Source organism: Amblyomma mixtum, chromosome 5 (genome assembly GCF_055824585.1).
Source record: "Amblyomma mixtum isolate Tamu chromosome 5, ASM5582458v1, whole genome shotgun sequence".
NCBI lineage: Eukaryota > Metazoa > Arthropoda > Arachnida > Ixodida > Ixodidae > Amblyomma > Amblyomma mixtum.
The window spans coordinates 74241349-74255032 of NC_143016.1; the positions used below are offsets into that span (position 1 = coordinate 74241349).

Here is a 13684-nt window from a genome sequence, read left to right on the forward strand (position 1 = left end):
GGGTTCAGTTCAATGGCTCGATCTTTTTTTTTTTGCTGCTGTTTTTCTGGGCTTTGACATTTCTGCGTTTTAATTGCACTACTGTTTTTATCATTAACATTGCAGGTGCATAGCCTAGTGTTGACATGTATTTATGCATGTATAGTTTCTGGTGCTGTTCAATGCAGAGCATAGACATTTTGCAGAAGCTTGGTTATGACACTTTATTTTTTTGTTATTGAAATCCACCGCAGTGAATAAACGTTAATGTTCAGCAATTGATGTGGCTGTCAGGATAAGATAGCTCATAACTGCCCTTCAGTAATGCTCTGAGCAATGCAGCTTTTTGTAGTTTGATGCCGAAAATAAGAAAGTGAACACCATAGTCAGTAATATTTCAAAAGTAGTGTATAATAAATACGTTTAAATCTCTTATAGTACTTTTTTATGGACTCATTGCTGAAAATTCAGTCAGTTGTGTTATTACAGTTATGCCTGATGTTATTACACTTATCGCTGCATAGTTTGGGCAGGCTAAATGATAAAAAAGTTATACTTTTCAGTTTTTTTCTTATAATCTAACTTAGAGAAAAATCATCTTGGTTGCAGTCATGCATAGATATCAAAGATATGTCCTAGTCTGGGAAATGACTATTTGCTGTAAACACTCTCTGCTGTGTTAAAATTTCTAGCTTTGTGATAAAGTGGAAAAGAAAGGCATCTGAGATACTTTGCATGCCATGTGCAGCAGCCTGGCAGAATGCCGGCAGCAGCAAGGAGTCCAGAGATGAAGGGATCTTAAAACTCCTGGAGCAACTTGCCAGCTCTGCGAGTCATTCCCAAGAGCTCTGTCAGCGTGTCCTGGTCATGTTCAACCTTTCCTTGGTGAGAGTTGTCCACTCGGAGCTTCCTGCACCTTCTTCAGTTAACGACACTGCGGGGAAGGCTCCGCCTTTGTTGCATCATAATCGCGAAGTAACAGTTTTTTCTACACAGCAACCTTTTAGTAACCTTATCACATTGGGTTTATATGTTGTCACAAGTACACTTTTACCTTATTTAAAGGACAAATAAAAATATTAATATTGTGCAGAAAGAGTTGGTGGAAAATGTGCAACTTCACGTGCTGTAATGAGGGGTGACCTCTGTGAACGGTTCTGGCATAGACATCTGTGTGGTTTTGTAATTTTTCTTTGGCACATTCTAATGCTGGTTCAGTTGTGTGCAGTTAAAGTACACTGTGCCAAAATGTGAAGCAAGGCATTTTTGTGAAAAAGGAGACCTCTGTGTTGTCCTGTGCAGCATCTGCAGTGTTCATACGAGGAGCTGGCCTTGGAGGCTGACCCCATATGTCACCTGCAACGGCTTCTGGACTGCAGTGATGGAGAGCGGAAACTTTCACGGAGTGACTTTGCTCTTGCAAAGAAAGTGATCACGTGTTTCAAGATTCCAGATGAGGATGTGGCCACGTTTCTGTTTCGTCACGCCATGACTGCAATCAAAGCAACCACAGGTAAAATGGCTTTTGCTTCATAGCACCGGCTCAGTGCCCTGGAAGGAAGAGCTCTGCTTGCATGATTCTGCATTGAGGTGCTGAAAAACTATGCTGCTGTGTCCTTTCACTTTTTACATTATGACATTAAAAAAATGCCATTACCGTTTTTTCCGGTGTATAAGACGCGTTTTTTTTTTTTTTTTTCAAAAATCTTGCTGGTGCGTCCTATACAAGGGTGCGTCTTATACGCAAATTTTTCGTTTTTTTTTTTTAGAGTTCAGAAATTACTCAGGTTCATGTTAAAGCTTTTTTCACCGAAAAATTATCAAAATATCACTACCAATAACGGGGTTGTAACACGGTTAATACTTCAATACCGCGACCAGCTTGCGCAACTTCTTTAGGTGAACTTTATCATGAAACGGTGGGGATGACGACTTCAGGGATCACAAACCATGGCCGCTTCGGAGGCCCCATGCAAATGTAATGTGAAATGTCAAAAGATGGCGACAATCGCGCTTCTCGCTGTTGCCAAGTCAAGCCAAGACAAGCCGGCGTTATTTTTTAGTCACCCTTTGCAACTTTCTTTGATCTGTGTACGTAGCGTAAAGAGAATGTTTCAGCCGCGTTGCCTCCAGAAATGGGCGAACTTTTTGATAGCGCATCCGAAGATGAAGACTTCGAAGGTTGTAAGTAAAAATAAAATGTTATGGACATAAGGAGAGCTCTTTCGTTTTTGTTTCTTTTTTGCTAAAACGGGGGCAGGCATGGCGTGAGTGTTGCCTTTTTCGATCACTTAGCGTTCCTTAAGAACTTCTCGCAGGTACGGTGCATTTCAGGATGGTCGCGCAAGCATGTTTATTAAGGCTCACTAGCCTAACTGCGTGAATTGGGGTGCGTCTTATACATGGGTGCGTCTAATATACCAACTTTTTCAATGACACCCTACATATATGGCGGGTGCGTCTTATACACCAGAAAATACGGTACTACTTTCCACAAAGTCTATTGACGTTTCAGTTGCTGGGGTACTTGTTGACATGATCTGACATGTTCAGGTGTGTACGGTACATATTATTTTAGTTTAGAAGAACAGCTTTAATCGCAACCTTGTGGTGAAATAATAACCATGCAGCTTGAGCAGTTAATCGTTTAGTGCACCAAGTGTTTCTGCAACCCATCACTTGCATGCAGAAATGATAATGTTATATATATTGAAATCCTTCACCCTTTTTGGGACAATGGAACACACGTGGTCCCACTTTCAAGTGCTGCCAAACAGACAATGGTGAACTTACATACTGTATTTTTGTATGCTGAATATTACCGAACTATCAAACAAACCGTGCAGCTTATTTTTATTTTCCTCTGCTAGGCTACCTTTTTTTTCAAGCCCGGTACTACAATTCGATAAGGTCCAGTTTGGCGGGGAAAATAAATTTTCAAAAATTGTCAATTTTTAGTCTTTTTCTTCAATCAATTGCCTCCTAATACTGATTAAAACAATTTTCAATTCTAATGCAAGTTTTCTTATGCGCAGAAAAGACTGAGGTACGATTATGTACCACATTTAAGGTCCCTTTAAGAAGTCATTGGCACGAATGTACCACCCCAACCCCCCTCTTTTTTTTACGTACCCTGTGGTCGAAACAGTTTGAAGAATTGTCATTCAATTTACAGAGCCATTCTTAATGTAAACTTGTCATTTTTATGCTTGTGAGACATGCATACAGCTTGTGTCTTGTAAAGGGTTAATGCGGGGTGAGATTGATTTGTGGAAAAATTCGATTTTTATATTTTGCTAACTTCTTGTAGAGCATTTCTTTAGCTTTCACGAAATATATTACACTTTGGTATTCGCAACTTCAGAACTGTCTTTTTTTTATCCTTTTTCATCCACATGTGGAGCAGAAAAATGGGAGTTCTAAGAGGCTTTGTTCGGTATTTGTATGTGCAGCTGATTCTTGTTGTCATTTGCCATCACTAGGACGTGGCCGTGCAAGCACGAAAAACACCATTCTAAATTCCTGGGATCTCTCAGTGGGCCTGTGCAATGATCCATGCTTGCTGGGAAATCTCCTGCTCAAGGCTCGTGCACCTAATCTTGATGCCATTCGCAGCAGCTTCAAAGGTATGCTCTTAAGTTTTTAGTGTTTGCCAATATTTGAACACAGTTATATAGGGTGTCCCGTGAAACGTGGGTCAAGGATTTGAAAAATAAAAGGTGGTATATGCTTTGGAATTTGGAACTGTTGAATAAAGCACTTTTGAATAAAGCGTGCAAAACCCCTAAGGGGTACAAAAATGCAGCCATTCCAAGTTAGCTGCGTCATGACAGCGGCAAATGAGGGAGGACTTCCAACGTGAGCATACTCAATATTGCATGCTTTATGAAGGACATGAAAATTGCTTCCTTGCTAAATACAATTCAATTTAATTTTTATTTCATTTTTTTTGGAGGGAAGGAAATGGGACCAAAAACCATGACGACAGCTTGACATGAGTCCTGGCCTATTCCATGTTAGCATTGACAGAGATATGGCTATCGTATCATTGTTTCGCAGGTAAGAAGAGCACTAATATTAAAAAACACATGTGTGAACAATCATTAAGCTTAGGACAATTGTTAAAATTTAACACAGTGAAATTAAATAAACAAATTAACAAAGGCCACTAAACATTAAACAACACATGTGTTATGCATGTCCCTTAGGCAAACATGACAAAAGCAGTTTAATTTTAGAATTTGATTCACAAAGCGGGTCAAAGGATGCTTGCTCCAACCGATTTAATAAAGAAGGGAGTGTGGTTGTGGATTGTTTACAATAGTTTGCCCGTGGTGTGCACATGTTCCATGTTTCACCATATCGGGTATGACGAATCTATTCATTGTTTTTCAGCTTGGCGAGTTGCGCTATGTGGCTAACTCAGCAAAACTAAAATTCTACTATTCGTGGTTTCTTTCAAAGCCCTACAAATTTCTGACACGTTTTACTTATTTCCAGCAGTTGGAATTCGAGTAATTTTGTCTGATTAGATTAGCACGGAGGAAGAAATACCTCTTTTTGTCCTAGGCCACCATCAACAATGCTGAACTCACTTCAGAACATGTTCATCTCAAAGTGAGTTCAGTAAACTCAATAAATGAGCTTGAAAATGTCGATTTATTTTATTTTATGATGCTGGTGTGTTGCAAAGCGCGTTACTAAATGTTGTGGCAAAAAAGTGCTAAGTTAGGCCATGCAATGCAGTGTGGTAGAACCTTGTTGATACATTTTGTTCAAAAATACAGGAGAAAAGGTATTGTTTAGAAGAACGTATGATACAAACAACCAAGTCATATTCATCATATTCAGCAGTCATATTCAGTCATGAACCTTCAAATCGTGCAAACCGGGAATGCATCAACAACTTTCTACTGTCCTGCTTTTTTCACGACAAAGGAGGGCCTTCTAGAAGACATTCTGATGTGAAAAAACAGTCTGGTTATAAAATCTGAGCACTGCTCACAGCTTTGAGCCTGTATTAGTTTTACCGAATCCTGTTGACATGGGTTCTCAACGATGCCTTCTCTCACAACATGGCGCTAAAGTTTCACTTGTCACAATGCAATGCATACTTTCTGGAAGTGATGCAGAATTTGCCTGTTTGAGGTATAATCGTGAGTAATGCAGGCTCCCGCCGGGAAACCAAAATGTTATTGCAGCAAACAAGAAACACGCAGGAAAGTGTAATGGTGTTTGCGAAGCCCCTTCTGCACTGGCTGTGAAATTGTCTTGAGGGCGAGCTAGCTGCCAGTATGAAAGTGCTTCTGGAATAATGAGGAATCTGAAAGTGAATGCTCAATACCTCGTGTTTACTTTATCACCTGCAGCACCAATTGAAACCCATGGCTACTTTTCTTAAGAAGCTCAATCTTGCTGTTCATACCCCCCCCCCCCCCCCCCCCCCTCGTACCCCACAAAAGTTTCGGTCACAAGCCCAGAACTGTGTTTCCATTTTAGTTTCTTTTCGTTTTTGGAGATGAATTGATTCTTTGGAACAGAAGCCCAACTCAAATATTCCATGCTTTGTTATGAGTGGATTGTTTGTGAAGCACCAGCATGTTCAGTTGGGTGGCTAGTTGGGACAGCATTTATTATAGCATTGTGAACGTGCAGTAAGCTGAGGCAGTGATGTTACTGTGTCGTTCTTTCATTGAACTGCATTCTGCCCGAATCTCTCTCAGCCTTATTGCTGGCAACAGAACTGCATCTGTGCAGAAGCCGTACACTTGTTGACTCCACTGCTGCACTCTGCTGTGTGCAGCTCTGTCAGTGGAGGTGGAGCTGTGCGTGCGTGCGCACAGCTGCTTCCTGGAGGCCTGCAGCATGGAGGGCATATCACGGGTGCTGCATCGCTGCCACCGGCTCACCCCGTACCTGGTGGCCGGTGACCACTTCGGCCTGTTGGTGTCCCTGCTGACCGGCATGGCGCGCTACAGCGAAATGACCTACGTGTTTGATCTGCTCCAGCAGCACCACCACTTTGAGCTGCTCTTCCAGAAGGGCATGGAAAAGGTCAGTGCTGCTGGCTCCCATCCCAATTGCGTGCTTACGCTGTTGGCGTCAGAACAGGAGAAAAGTGACATTGTGAACAGGTGGAGGCAGTTATGAAACGACGACAAAAAAAAAAAGAAAGACTGCTTTGTGTGGTAATTTATGTCTGCAAAAGGGAGCGAAAAGAAAGTTGGCACCAGAGCTTCTGTTGTGCTTTGTACACTACACTTGTAGGCCACCTGCAATTGACAACCTTCGAGCACAGTACTACTTGATAGCCAAATTGGAATGACTGAAACTTACAGGCAGCCGCGGCTAACATGTCGTTGTGCATTCTAGCCTCCTGAGTGGTTGTCACAGACGTGCAGGAAAATGTTGAAAACAGTTCAGTGCATGGACATTCGACACTGCGATCACATCTTGGGCCTGGGCAGAGACGTGGTAAAACAGTTCGTTCTGCAAAAACGAACAGGAACAAAGAAATAGAAATGATGACTGTGGCACATGCCTGCTTAAGGAGCATGTGATATGTAACCTCTGTGGCATGATTTTTGCAGTTCCGCTGCACTGAAGAGTATGGTGGTAGACCATCCGAAACCACTAGTACAGTGCTTTTTACTCACCTGTTTAGAGCTCTCAGATATGCTGTGGTGGGAGTTTGCGAGTTGTGCCACTTGATCAAGCTTTTCAAAACGTGAGTGATAAGCCACAGTCGTGAAAAACTGTATGCAAGGCCTAGGCTGCTTGTCAATGACAGTGCACTGCTTCGTTTGTGCGCTCTAGGCAAGTGTATGACTGTAGTGGCAAATCTTTGTGCCAGAATTTTCAAACTCCTAGAGACAACCCATGAAGCTTTTTTAGTGCAATAGCACTTGTAGTGGCCATTCCCCCCATTTAGCCTTTGTGTGTTCATCTGTCTATGCAGATCAACTCAACTACGTTAGTCACAACTATGCACATTGACCAAGAATTTTTCTTTAATTGCTCCTCTGTTTCGCAAGACTATTGACCATTGTTAACAAGATTGCGCAGATGCATAGGGTGAATTGTTCTTTGCAGCTGGGAGTGTCATATTTTCTTCCTGGGTAACCTTTTTTCTCACTGCTGGCTGCTTAAATAATGTGCCTTAAAGGTCATGTTGCTCATGTGTAGCTGACCTTCATTGTTAATGTTCATGGTCGCGATGTTTGCAGTGTTGAATCCTTGCAGAATTTCGTTCATTCTCACATCTATTTTTTTGCTTTAGCTAAGAATTATTGCACTGAAAAAGACCAGTGATAACAGAACTAGATAGTATTTTGCAAGCGCATATGTAAATACTTGTATACAAATGCATGTTTCTTTCATTAGTGATTTTTTATTCTACTCTTGTTTAACTAAAACCTTATTTTCTTCAGTGTCTACTAACTTTGTTGCTCCTGTTGAAGTGTTTTCTGGGACAGCAGTCAAAGGGGCAGGTTAGAAGACCTAAAGTTGTTGTTGAACTTGTGTGTTTGTTTCCCTTTTTTCTCCACTGCCAGGTGCCGTACCTGCGTGTGGCTTTGCTCGACTACCTCAAGCACCGGGGCTGCACAGACACAGATTTCTACTCAATGCTTACTCTGAATTTCAACATGCATCGTGAGATTGCTGAGAACCTAGAGTCTGCAGCTCTTAAGAAGATAAGCAGACTTTCTAGTGATGGTAAAGTACCAGTATCATCATTTTCTTTTTTTGCATATTTCAGCTTGTGTGGTAGTTTATCTTCTGACTGTGTTTGTGTACATTGGGGTCATGGCTGCTCAGTTTCTGGCTTCTCTTTGTTGTTTTTGCCTTTATTTTTCCATATTGCAAAATACTGTGACCTTCGGTCCTGTGTGTGTTATGCATTTGTACTAGTGCAGGCTGCTTTTTTACAATTGTTTTAGCTGATGGAAGTTGAGTAGCACTTCACCCATTACGAACTGTGGAGTTCATTACTCAATTTTACTTGTGGAATGATGTTTATATATGCACGTTACGTGTCCTCTGCATATATTTACATGACTGGAAACATGCATTTCTTGCTGTCCTTGTGAGCTTTCCTTGCTGCTTGGCTACTCTTACTGAGAGCATAAATGATACAACTGTTGTAGCATTTGTTTCTCATGTTCTAGGAACGCTGCTTTGCAAAATACTATCCAGTCATAGCACCACAGCGAAAGTACCGCACTTGAATGCTGTTACACCGCACTTGAATATAACTCGTGTAACTTGAGTGTAACTCGTGTTACTCTGCACTTCAGTGCTGAATGGCACAAGTCTTATTCTGGCACCTTGATGGTAAGACTTGGAGTTTCGCTACTGTGGCCAGTTCCAGTTTACAGGCAGTATTTCCTTCGGGTTTGCATCTGTACATTTAACCTTTGTTCTCTAATGTAGTTGCTGGTGCATTTTAAGAGCATAGGTAGAGTGCACCAATGCCAATGCAGACAAATTGGCTGGTGTCAACAGTTGATATATGGCATACTTCAAAGGCACCCTGAAGTGCTCTTGTTGGTCATTTTGTACAAATATTAACAAAAAATATTTTGTTCCTTAGCATGTCTTCTTAAATCCCTTGCCATGCATCGTGATTTCTACTTCATGGGGAAGAGAGGAGCTTGCTAAGAGCACATCATTGAAAGGGTTGCGATATTCAAACATGTGTACAGTGACTAGTAGACCTTTTGCACAAACGGTACTTTTGAGCTAGATAGCGAGGTTGAGAGGTGAAAGCCTCTGGGAAAAAATGACAGCTTTGGTGAAGTGCGTTTCAGGGTGCCTTGAGTGCACAGCCCACATTTGGTAGCATCATGTGCAGCGTTTAACACAGGCAAGTGGATGATTATGATTAACCCTACTTATGACTGGTAAATTGGCATTAGGACCCATGACATGGAGCATGCAGGAACAGCAGACCTTGGACACAGTGATGCAGGATCTGGCTGATGCAGCTGAAAGCTATGTGAAGGTGCGTTTTCTTCTCAGCATTATGTTTTGTGCTCAATCTCCAGACATTCGCAAATGCACCTTCTTAGTTCAATGTTGCTGCATAATCACATAAACTGATCATCATCCTATTTCCACTTGCAGGCAGAGTGTCTTTTGAGGGCCCAAGCATGTGCTCGGCAAGCACAGCTGGTTGCCCTCCAGTTGCGTTACTTCAAGCTGAGACTTCAGTTGCTCAACTTGACGCCTTCTTCTGCCCTCACCACAGTGGCACAGCATCCATATTTTTTTGAGGTGAATATGGTTTCAGCACATTTGTTCGCTACAGTTGATCATTGGGAGGACATTGTGTGAGCCTTGTTGCATGAGCCATCGGATAGTGAGCAAACTGCCCACCGTGGCAGGTGGCAGTTAAATAATGATTGGTTGCTCGAGAAGAGCAACCGGGCCGCCCAAGGCCTACTGCTGGGTGCACCTGCCCTCACAGGGCAGTGTTGCATCAGCTTCACCACTGCACCAGGAGGGGTGCGAGGACTTACAGGCATCTATGGATGTAAAGTAGTGAATGACATTCTGCATATGTGGGAATTGACCATTTGTGGAAACCTGTAAGTCATCTACTCTGCAAGGCTTGTTTTCTAACCAAAAGGTCTCAAATGCAGACGACATACTGATATTCTTTGAGCGAATGAAAACTCCGGATGGTCGTACTCTGCCTACAGCAGAGTCTAAGAGGCAGGAAAAGGAGGGAGACCGTCCTTTGTCACAATGCTGTGGGGTGTGGGCTGCTCCTTGTTCTGGCTTGTGGTGGAAGGGGTGGGGTGAGGGTGAGGAAGTAAGTTGGAGCGACGGTGTTGTTCGGCAAAAAAGTTTTTAGAAAGTTTAGTATGAGGTAACTTACTACTGCTGCCAGCACAGGAACAAAGGCCCATTTCCTTCTATTTCCTTCCTAGCCTCTACTGCAGTGCTATAGAAGGTTGACTGCAAACCCCTTTTCTATACTGTACCATTGCACTCTTTCAACGGCTCTCTCCCCAGCCATCTTGAAGTAAACTGGCAAACATTACCGAGTTTACTCAGAAGGAGGGGGAACTTGACTCTTTTCATTTCCACAAAGAATGTGAGTGTGTCGTCTGGGAACAGAACTTTCGGTTGGAAAACAAGCCTTGCAGAGAAGCTGACTTACAAATTTCTGCAAATGGTCCATTAACCAATCAAGCTACGAATTCATACCCTTAAGGTGAATCTTAATGTCCCCTCCAATTTTTTTGCTGTATTTTTATCCCGATCATTTCTGCCATTTCTGCCAACCACAGCTGTACATCATTTCTGCTTCTGTTCAAAATCATTTAAATGGTTCATTTTATGGCCTCAGTTGGAGTGATCTCTGTCTGCTAAATGAAAAGGAATGTCATACCTGTATTTCATTATTTGAGACATGAATGGAGTCATCACTCATCGCTTATTTAGGTGGTCAGTGCATGCATCAGAGTTTTTAATGTTAGGGACAGCATTGCACCACTTGTGTAGCCAGGTTTTGCTTACCTGTTCGCTGCTGTCTTAAAATTATTTTGCTCAGTATACTGTTGGACCTCATTATAACGAAGTTGAAGGGGCCCCCCCCCCCGTGATTTGCTTGTGATATCCTTTGTGACATCCATTACTTTTTCAAACGATTCCATTATAGTGAGGTTCCACTGTATTAGAGAGTATCGGACAAACAAAGAGAGGGAACTTTAGGAGAGATAATGTGATCTGAAAACCCCCCTGGTACTTCTTGCTGCCATGTTTTTATTTTTGAACGTTCAATCATCAGTGGTGCCAGCGTGTTTTGTTCTTTCATGCTAGGACAAAGATAAAATAACACTTATTGAGTGATGTTAACAAGTTAGTGGAAAGTGCAAATTATTAATTTTTACATGCAATGGTGGTATTTCATATTTTTCTGTGCGTCTGTCTGATGCAGGCTGTCATGATAGCAGAGGCATATGGGCTTCAGGGATGGCACAGTGCTGCCCTTTTCCAGAGGGTACTGCTCAACCAGGACTGGGGGTACCTGAGAGACCTGTGCTCAGTCTGCGAGTTGACTCCTCAGCATGCTCAAGAGCTGGTGATAAAGTAGGCTCACTTGTACTTGCACAGGCTGGTGGTATACATTGCAAAGGGACAACAAAAACAGTGTGCTTCACATTTCGCTCATAAGTGCTTCTTCCATGGCATATTCAAGTAAAAAGTATGTACAGTCATGCTTCGTTAATTTGGCCACTTTTGTTTCCGAGCAGAACTGTCCATAAAGCGAGTTGGCAGTAATAACGTGTCCTGAAGAAAAAAAATTGCTAGGTTCTGCTTCTAGAGCAAGAAGCTATTAAAAAAATATCAATAATAACAAATCATAACAACAGTACAGAATATTAATATTGAAATAACAGAAATAAAGCCAGCTTCTTTGCATAGGGGCGGGCAATGGTGTGGAAATTCTATACATCTTGGAAGCTCCGGAGCCCCAAGTTCATTATCCTATTCTCCAGTATCTTTAAAATAATGTGGTGCAGTTTGAAGCGGCTAGTGGTCTGTGATAGGCATGATGGTAAGGTATGTCAAGAAAACACCTGGGCACTGTAAAACTTGACACCACAAAACAAAAAAGCCATCGCTCCAAACTTTAGCACTGCCTCTCATTGGTGTTGTTCAGTTAAAATGCATGAAGGGAAACATTTGATTGAGGCATTCAAAATTTCCTGTAATCACAAAAATACATGGGCTGCAGTGGGCAATATGCATTTTCATGCTGCTTAACGTCCACAGATAATTTCCTTATTCTTTATTACCGCGGCATACATACATTTAAAAATTTTTGCCCCCAGAAAAATTGTCCATAATTTGAGTCCATTTAACCAGGGTTGTATTAATGGGTCATGACTGTACTGGCCATAAAGCCTGGCAGTTTATTGTCATACTTGGTATGTTTTTTTGTATGAAAATAATGTGCCAGAATTACCTCTTAAAGGGACACTGAGGAGAAATTGAAGTTGGCTTGTGTGGACAGAATACCAGCTCCTGATTACAAAAACTCCACTCATACTGACAACAAAGCTCTTGTAACGTAGAAAAGAGCAAGGACCAAAATACAGGTATCGCCGCCACAGGCCAAACTCGCAAGTACAAGCGGGATGACGTCATAGGACAAAACAGTGTTGCTAGAACTAATAGTTCTAGCGACACTGGGACATGAGAAGCTACGAATCACTGAGGCGCAGCCAATGCATGCGCAAATCTCCTTGACGTCGCCAGATGGCGCCACGTACCCGGCAGCTACGCGAGGGCCTGCAGCATCGAGACCAATCAGCACCTGCTCACCGACGGTAGGCGGGCTCCCGGTATCCCGCTAACGGTAACAAGGTCCATGGTATGCTAAAGGTGTCTATTTGCGAGAACTTCGTTGTCGACTTCGAGAACGGGATCCATCGTAATGCTGGCAAAACGCCGGTGCAAACGCAAACAAAGCGACGGTAGCGGCGGCCGCAATAGCCGATAGATGCCTTCAACGTGCGGCCGGCGGTAGCTTTCTTTCCGGCTGCTGCTAGGCCGCACTGCTGGCGGCCAGAAATCACAGAGTGTGCGTTACGTCACGTGCACGTCATGTTTCACGTCACTTAGTCCTGTGTCGTCATAAGAGAATCCCAAGTTTGAATCAGAGCGGCGGGAAAAACTTTTTAACTTCGAATCCAAATTTCTTAGAAATAAATGCATCGAATCCAAATTTCTTAGAAATAAATGCATCTTTCGCTGGCGGGCAAGTGGCAACAAAGCCATGAAATGCCGAACTATCGGATTTTGCTTTAAAAAAAAAATATCAGTAGAGCTCTCCTCGCTGTCCCTTTAAACCATGCAAAGAAAGCCAGTATTTGTGGTTAGCACAGGTATGGACCCTTAAAGCCCTCAGGGCTTAGTGAAATGCTACCTCTTCAGCTTGCCAACTAGCTGCTCACTGCATGTTGTGACAAAACTGGGGGAGGCACACCTGAGAAGCTAATGCAGTGACAATTGCTGCATGCTTTGGTGTTTGCCTTCACCCTTAGTCTTTGTAAGTGATTATATTTGAGAAGCATTTTCAACAAAAAGGGTGCTTGTTTTTCAGATACGAGGCAGAACCAACAAGAAACGAGAAGAGTCGAGAAGCCCTTGAGCATGTTCTTGAAAGGCTCCCTTGCTTGGAGTCACGGCTGCAGTTAGCAAAAAGGCTTGGATTTGGACGGCTAGCATCAAAGATTCTGCAAGACCACCCCTACCTTCAAGACCGCCTTGAACAAGATGTCCGATAGCCATGACTCAATATTTTCTACAATGATCAAAATATTATATTCTGTGTAAAAAGAAGAGCTTTACTGAGGAACTGTTTTTACTGCAATAAAGTTGTTTTTGTTCAGAACCTAAATGTTATTTAGACATCACTGTGCAACCTTAACTTTTGTAATGGAGCACATTGTTGTGGTATGTTATAGCAGTACAGTTAGACATCACTGCGCAACGTTAGAGCACATCATGGGGGTAAATTACTGTGACACTATTGGTGCCCTTGCACTTTAAATAACAGCTGCCGCGGTGGCTCAGTGGTTATGGTGCTCGGCTGCTGACCCGAAAGACGCGGGTTCAATCCCGGCCGCGGCGGTCGAATTTCGATGGAGACGAAATTCTAGAGGCCCATGTACTCTGCAAGGTCAGT

General features: G+C 42.6%; 1 protein-coding gene across 1 annotated transcript in view; it reads left to right on the forward strand.

Moving 5' to 3' along the window:
• Positions 1–13390, forward strand: part of LOC149342681 (spatacsin) — a 51251-nt gene extending 37861 nt beyond the window's left edge. The window contains exons 30-38 of the mRNA XM_089545147.1: positions 728–864; positions 1282–1492; positions 3462–3605; positions 5783–6033; positions 7533–7695; positions 8898–8983; positions 9106–9255; positions 10928–11079; positions 13100–13390. Coding sequence (XP_089401273.1) covers positions 728–864; positions 1282–1492; positions 3462–3605; positions 5783–6033; positions 7533–7695; positions 8898–8983; positions 9106–9255; positions 10928–11079; positions 13100–13283 — 1478 coding nt within the window. The 3' untranslated portion in view covers positions 13284–13390. The remainder of the gene's footprint in view (positions 1–727; positions 865–1281; positions 1493–3461; positions 3606–5782; positions 6034–7532; positions 7696–8897; positions 8984–9105; positions 9256–10927; positions 11080–13099) is intronic.
• The last annotated feature ends 294 nt before the right edge of the window (positions 13391–13684 follow it).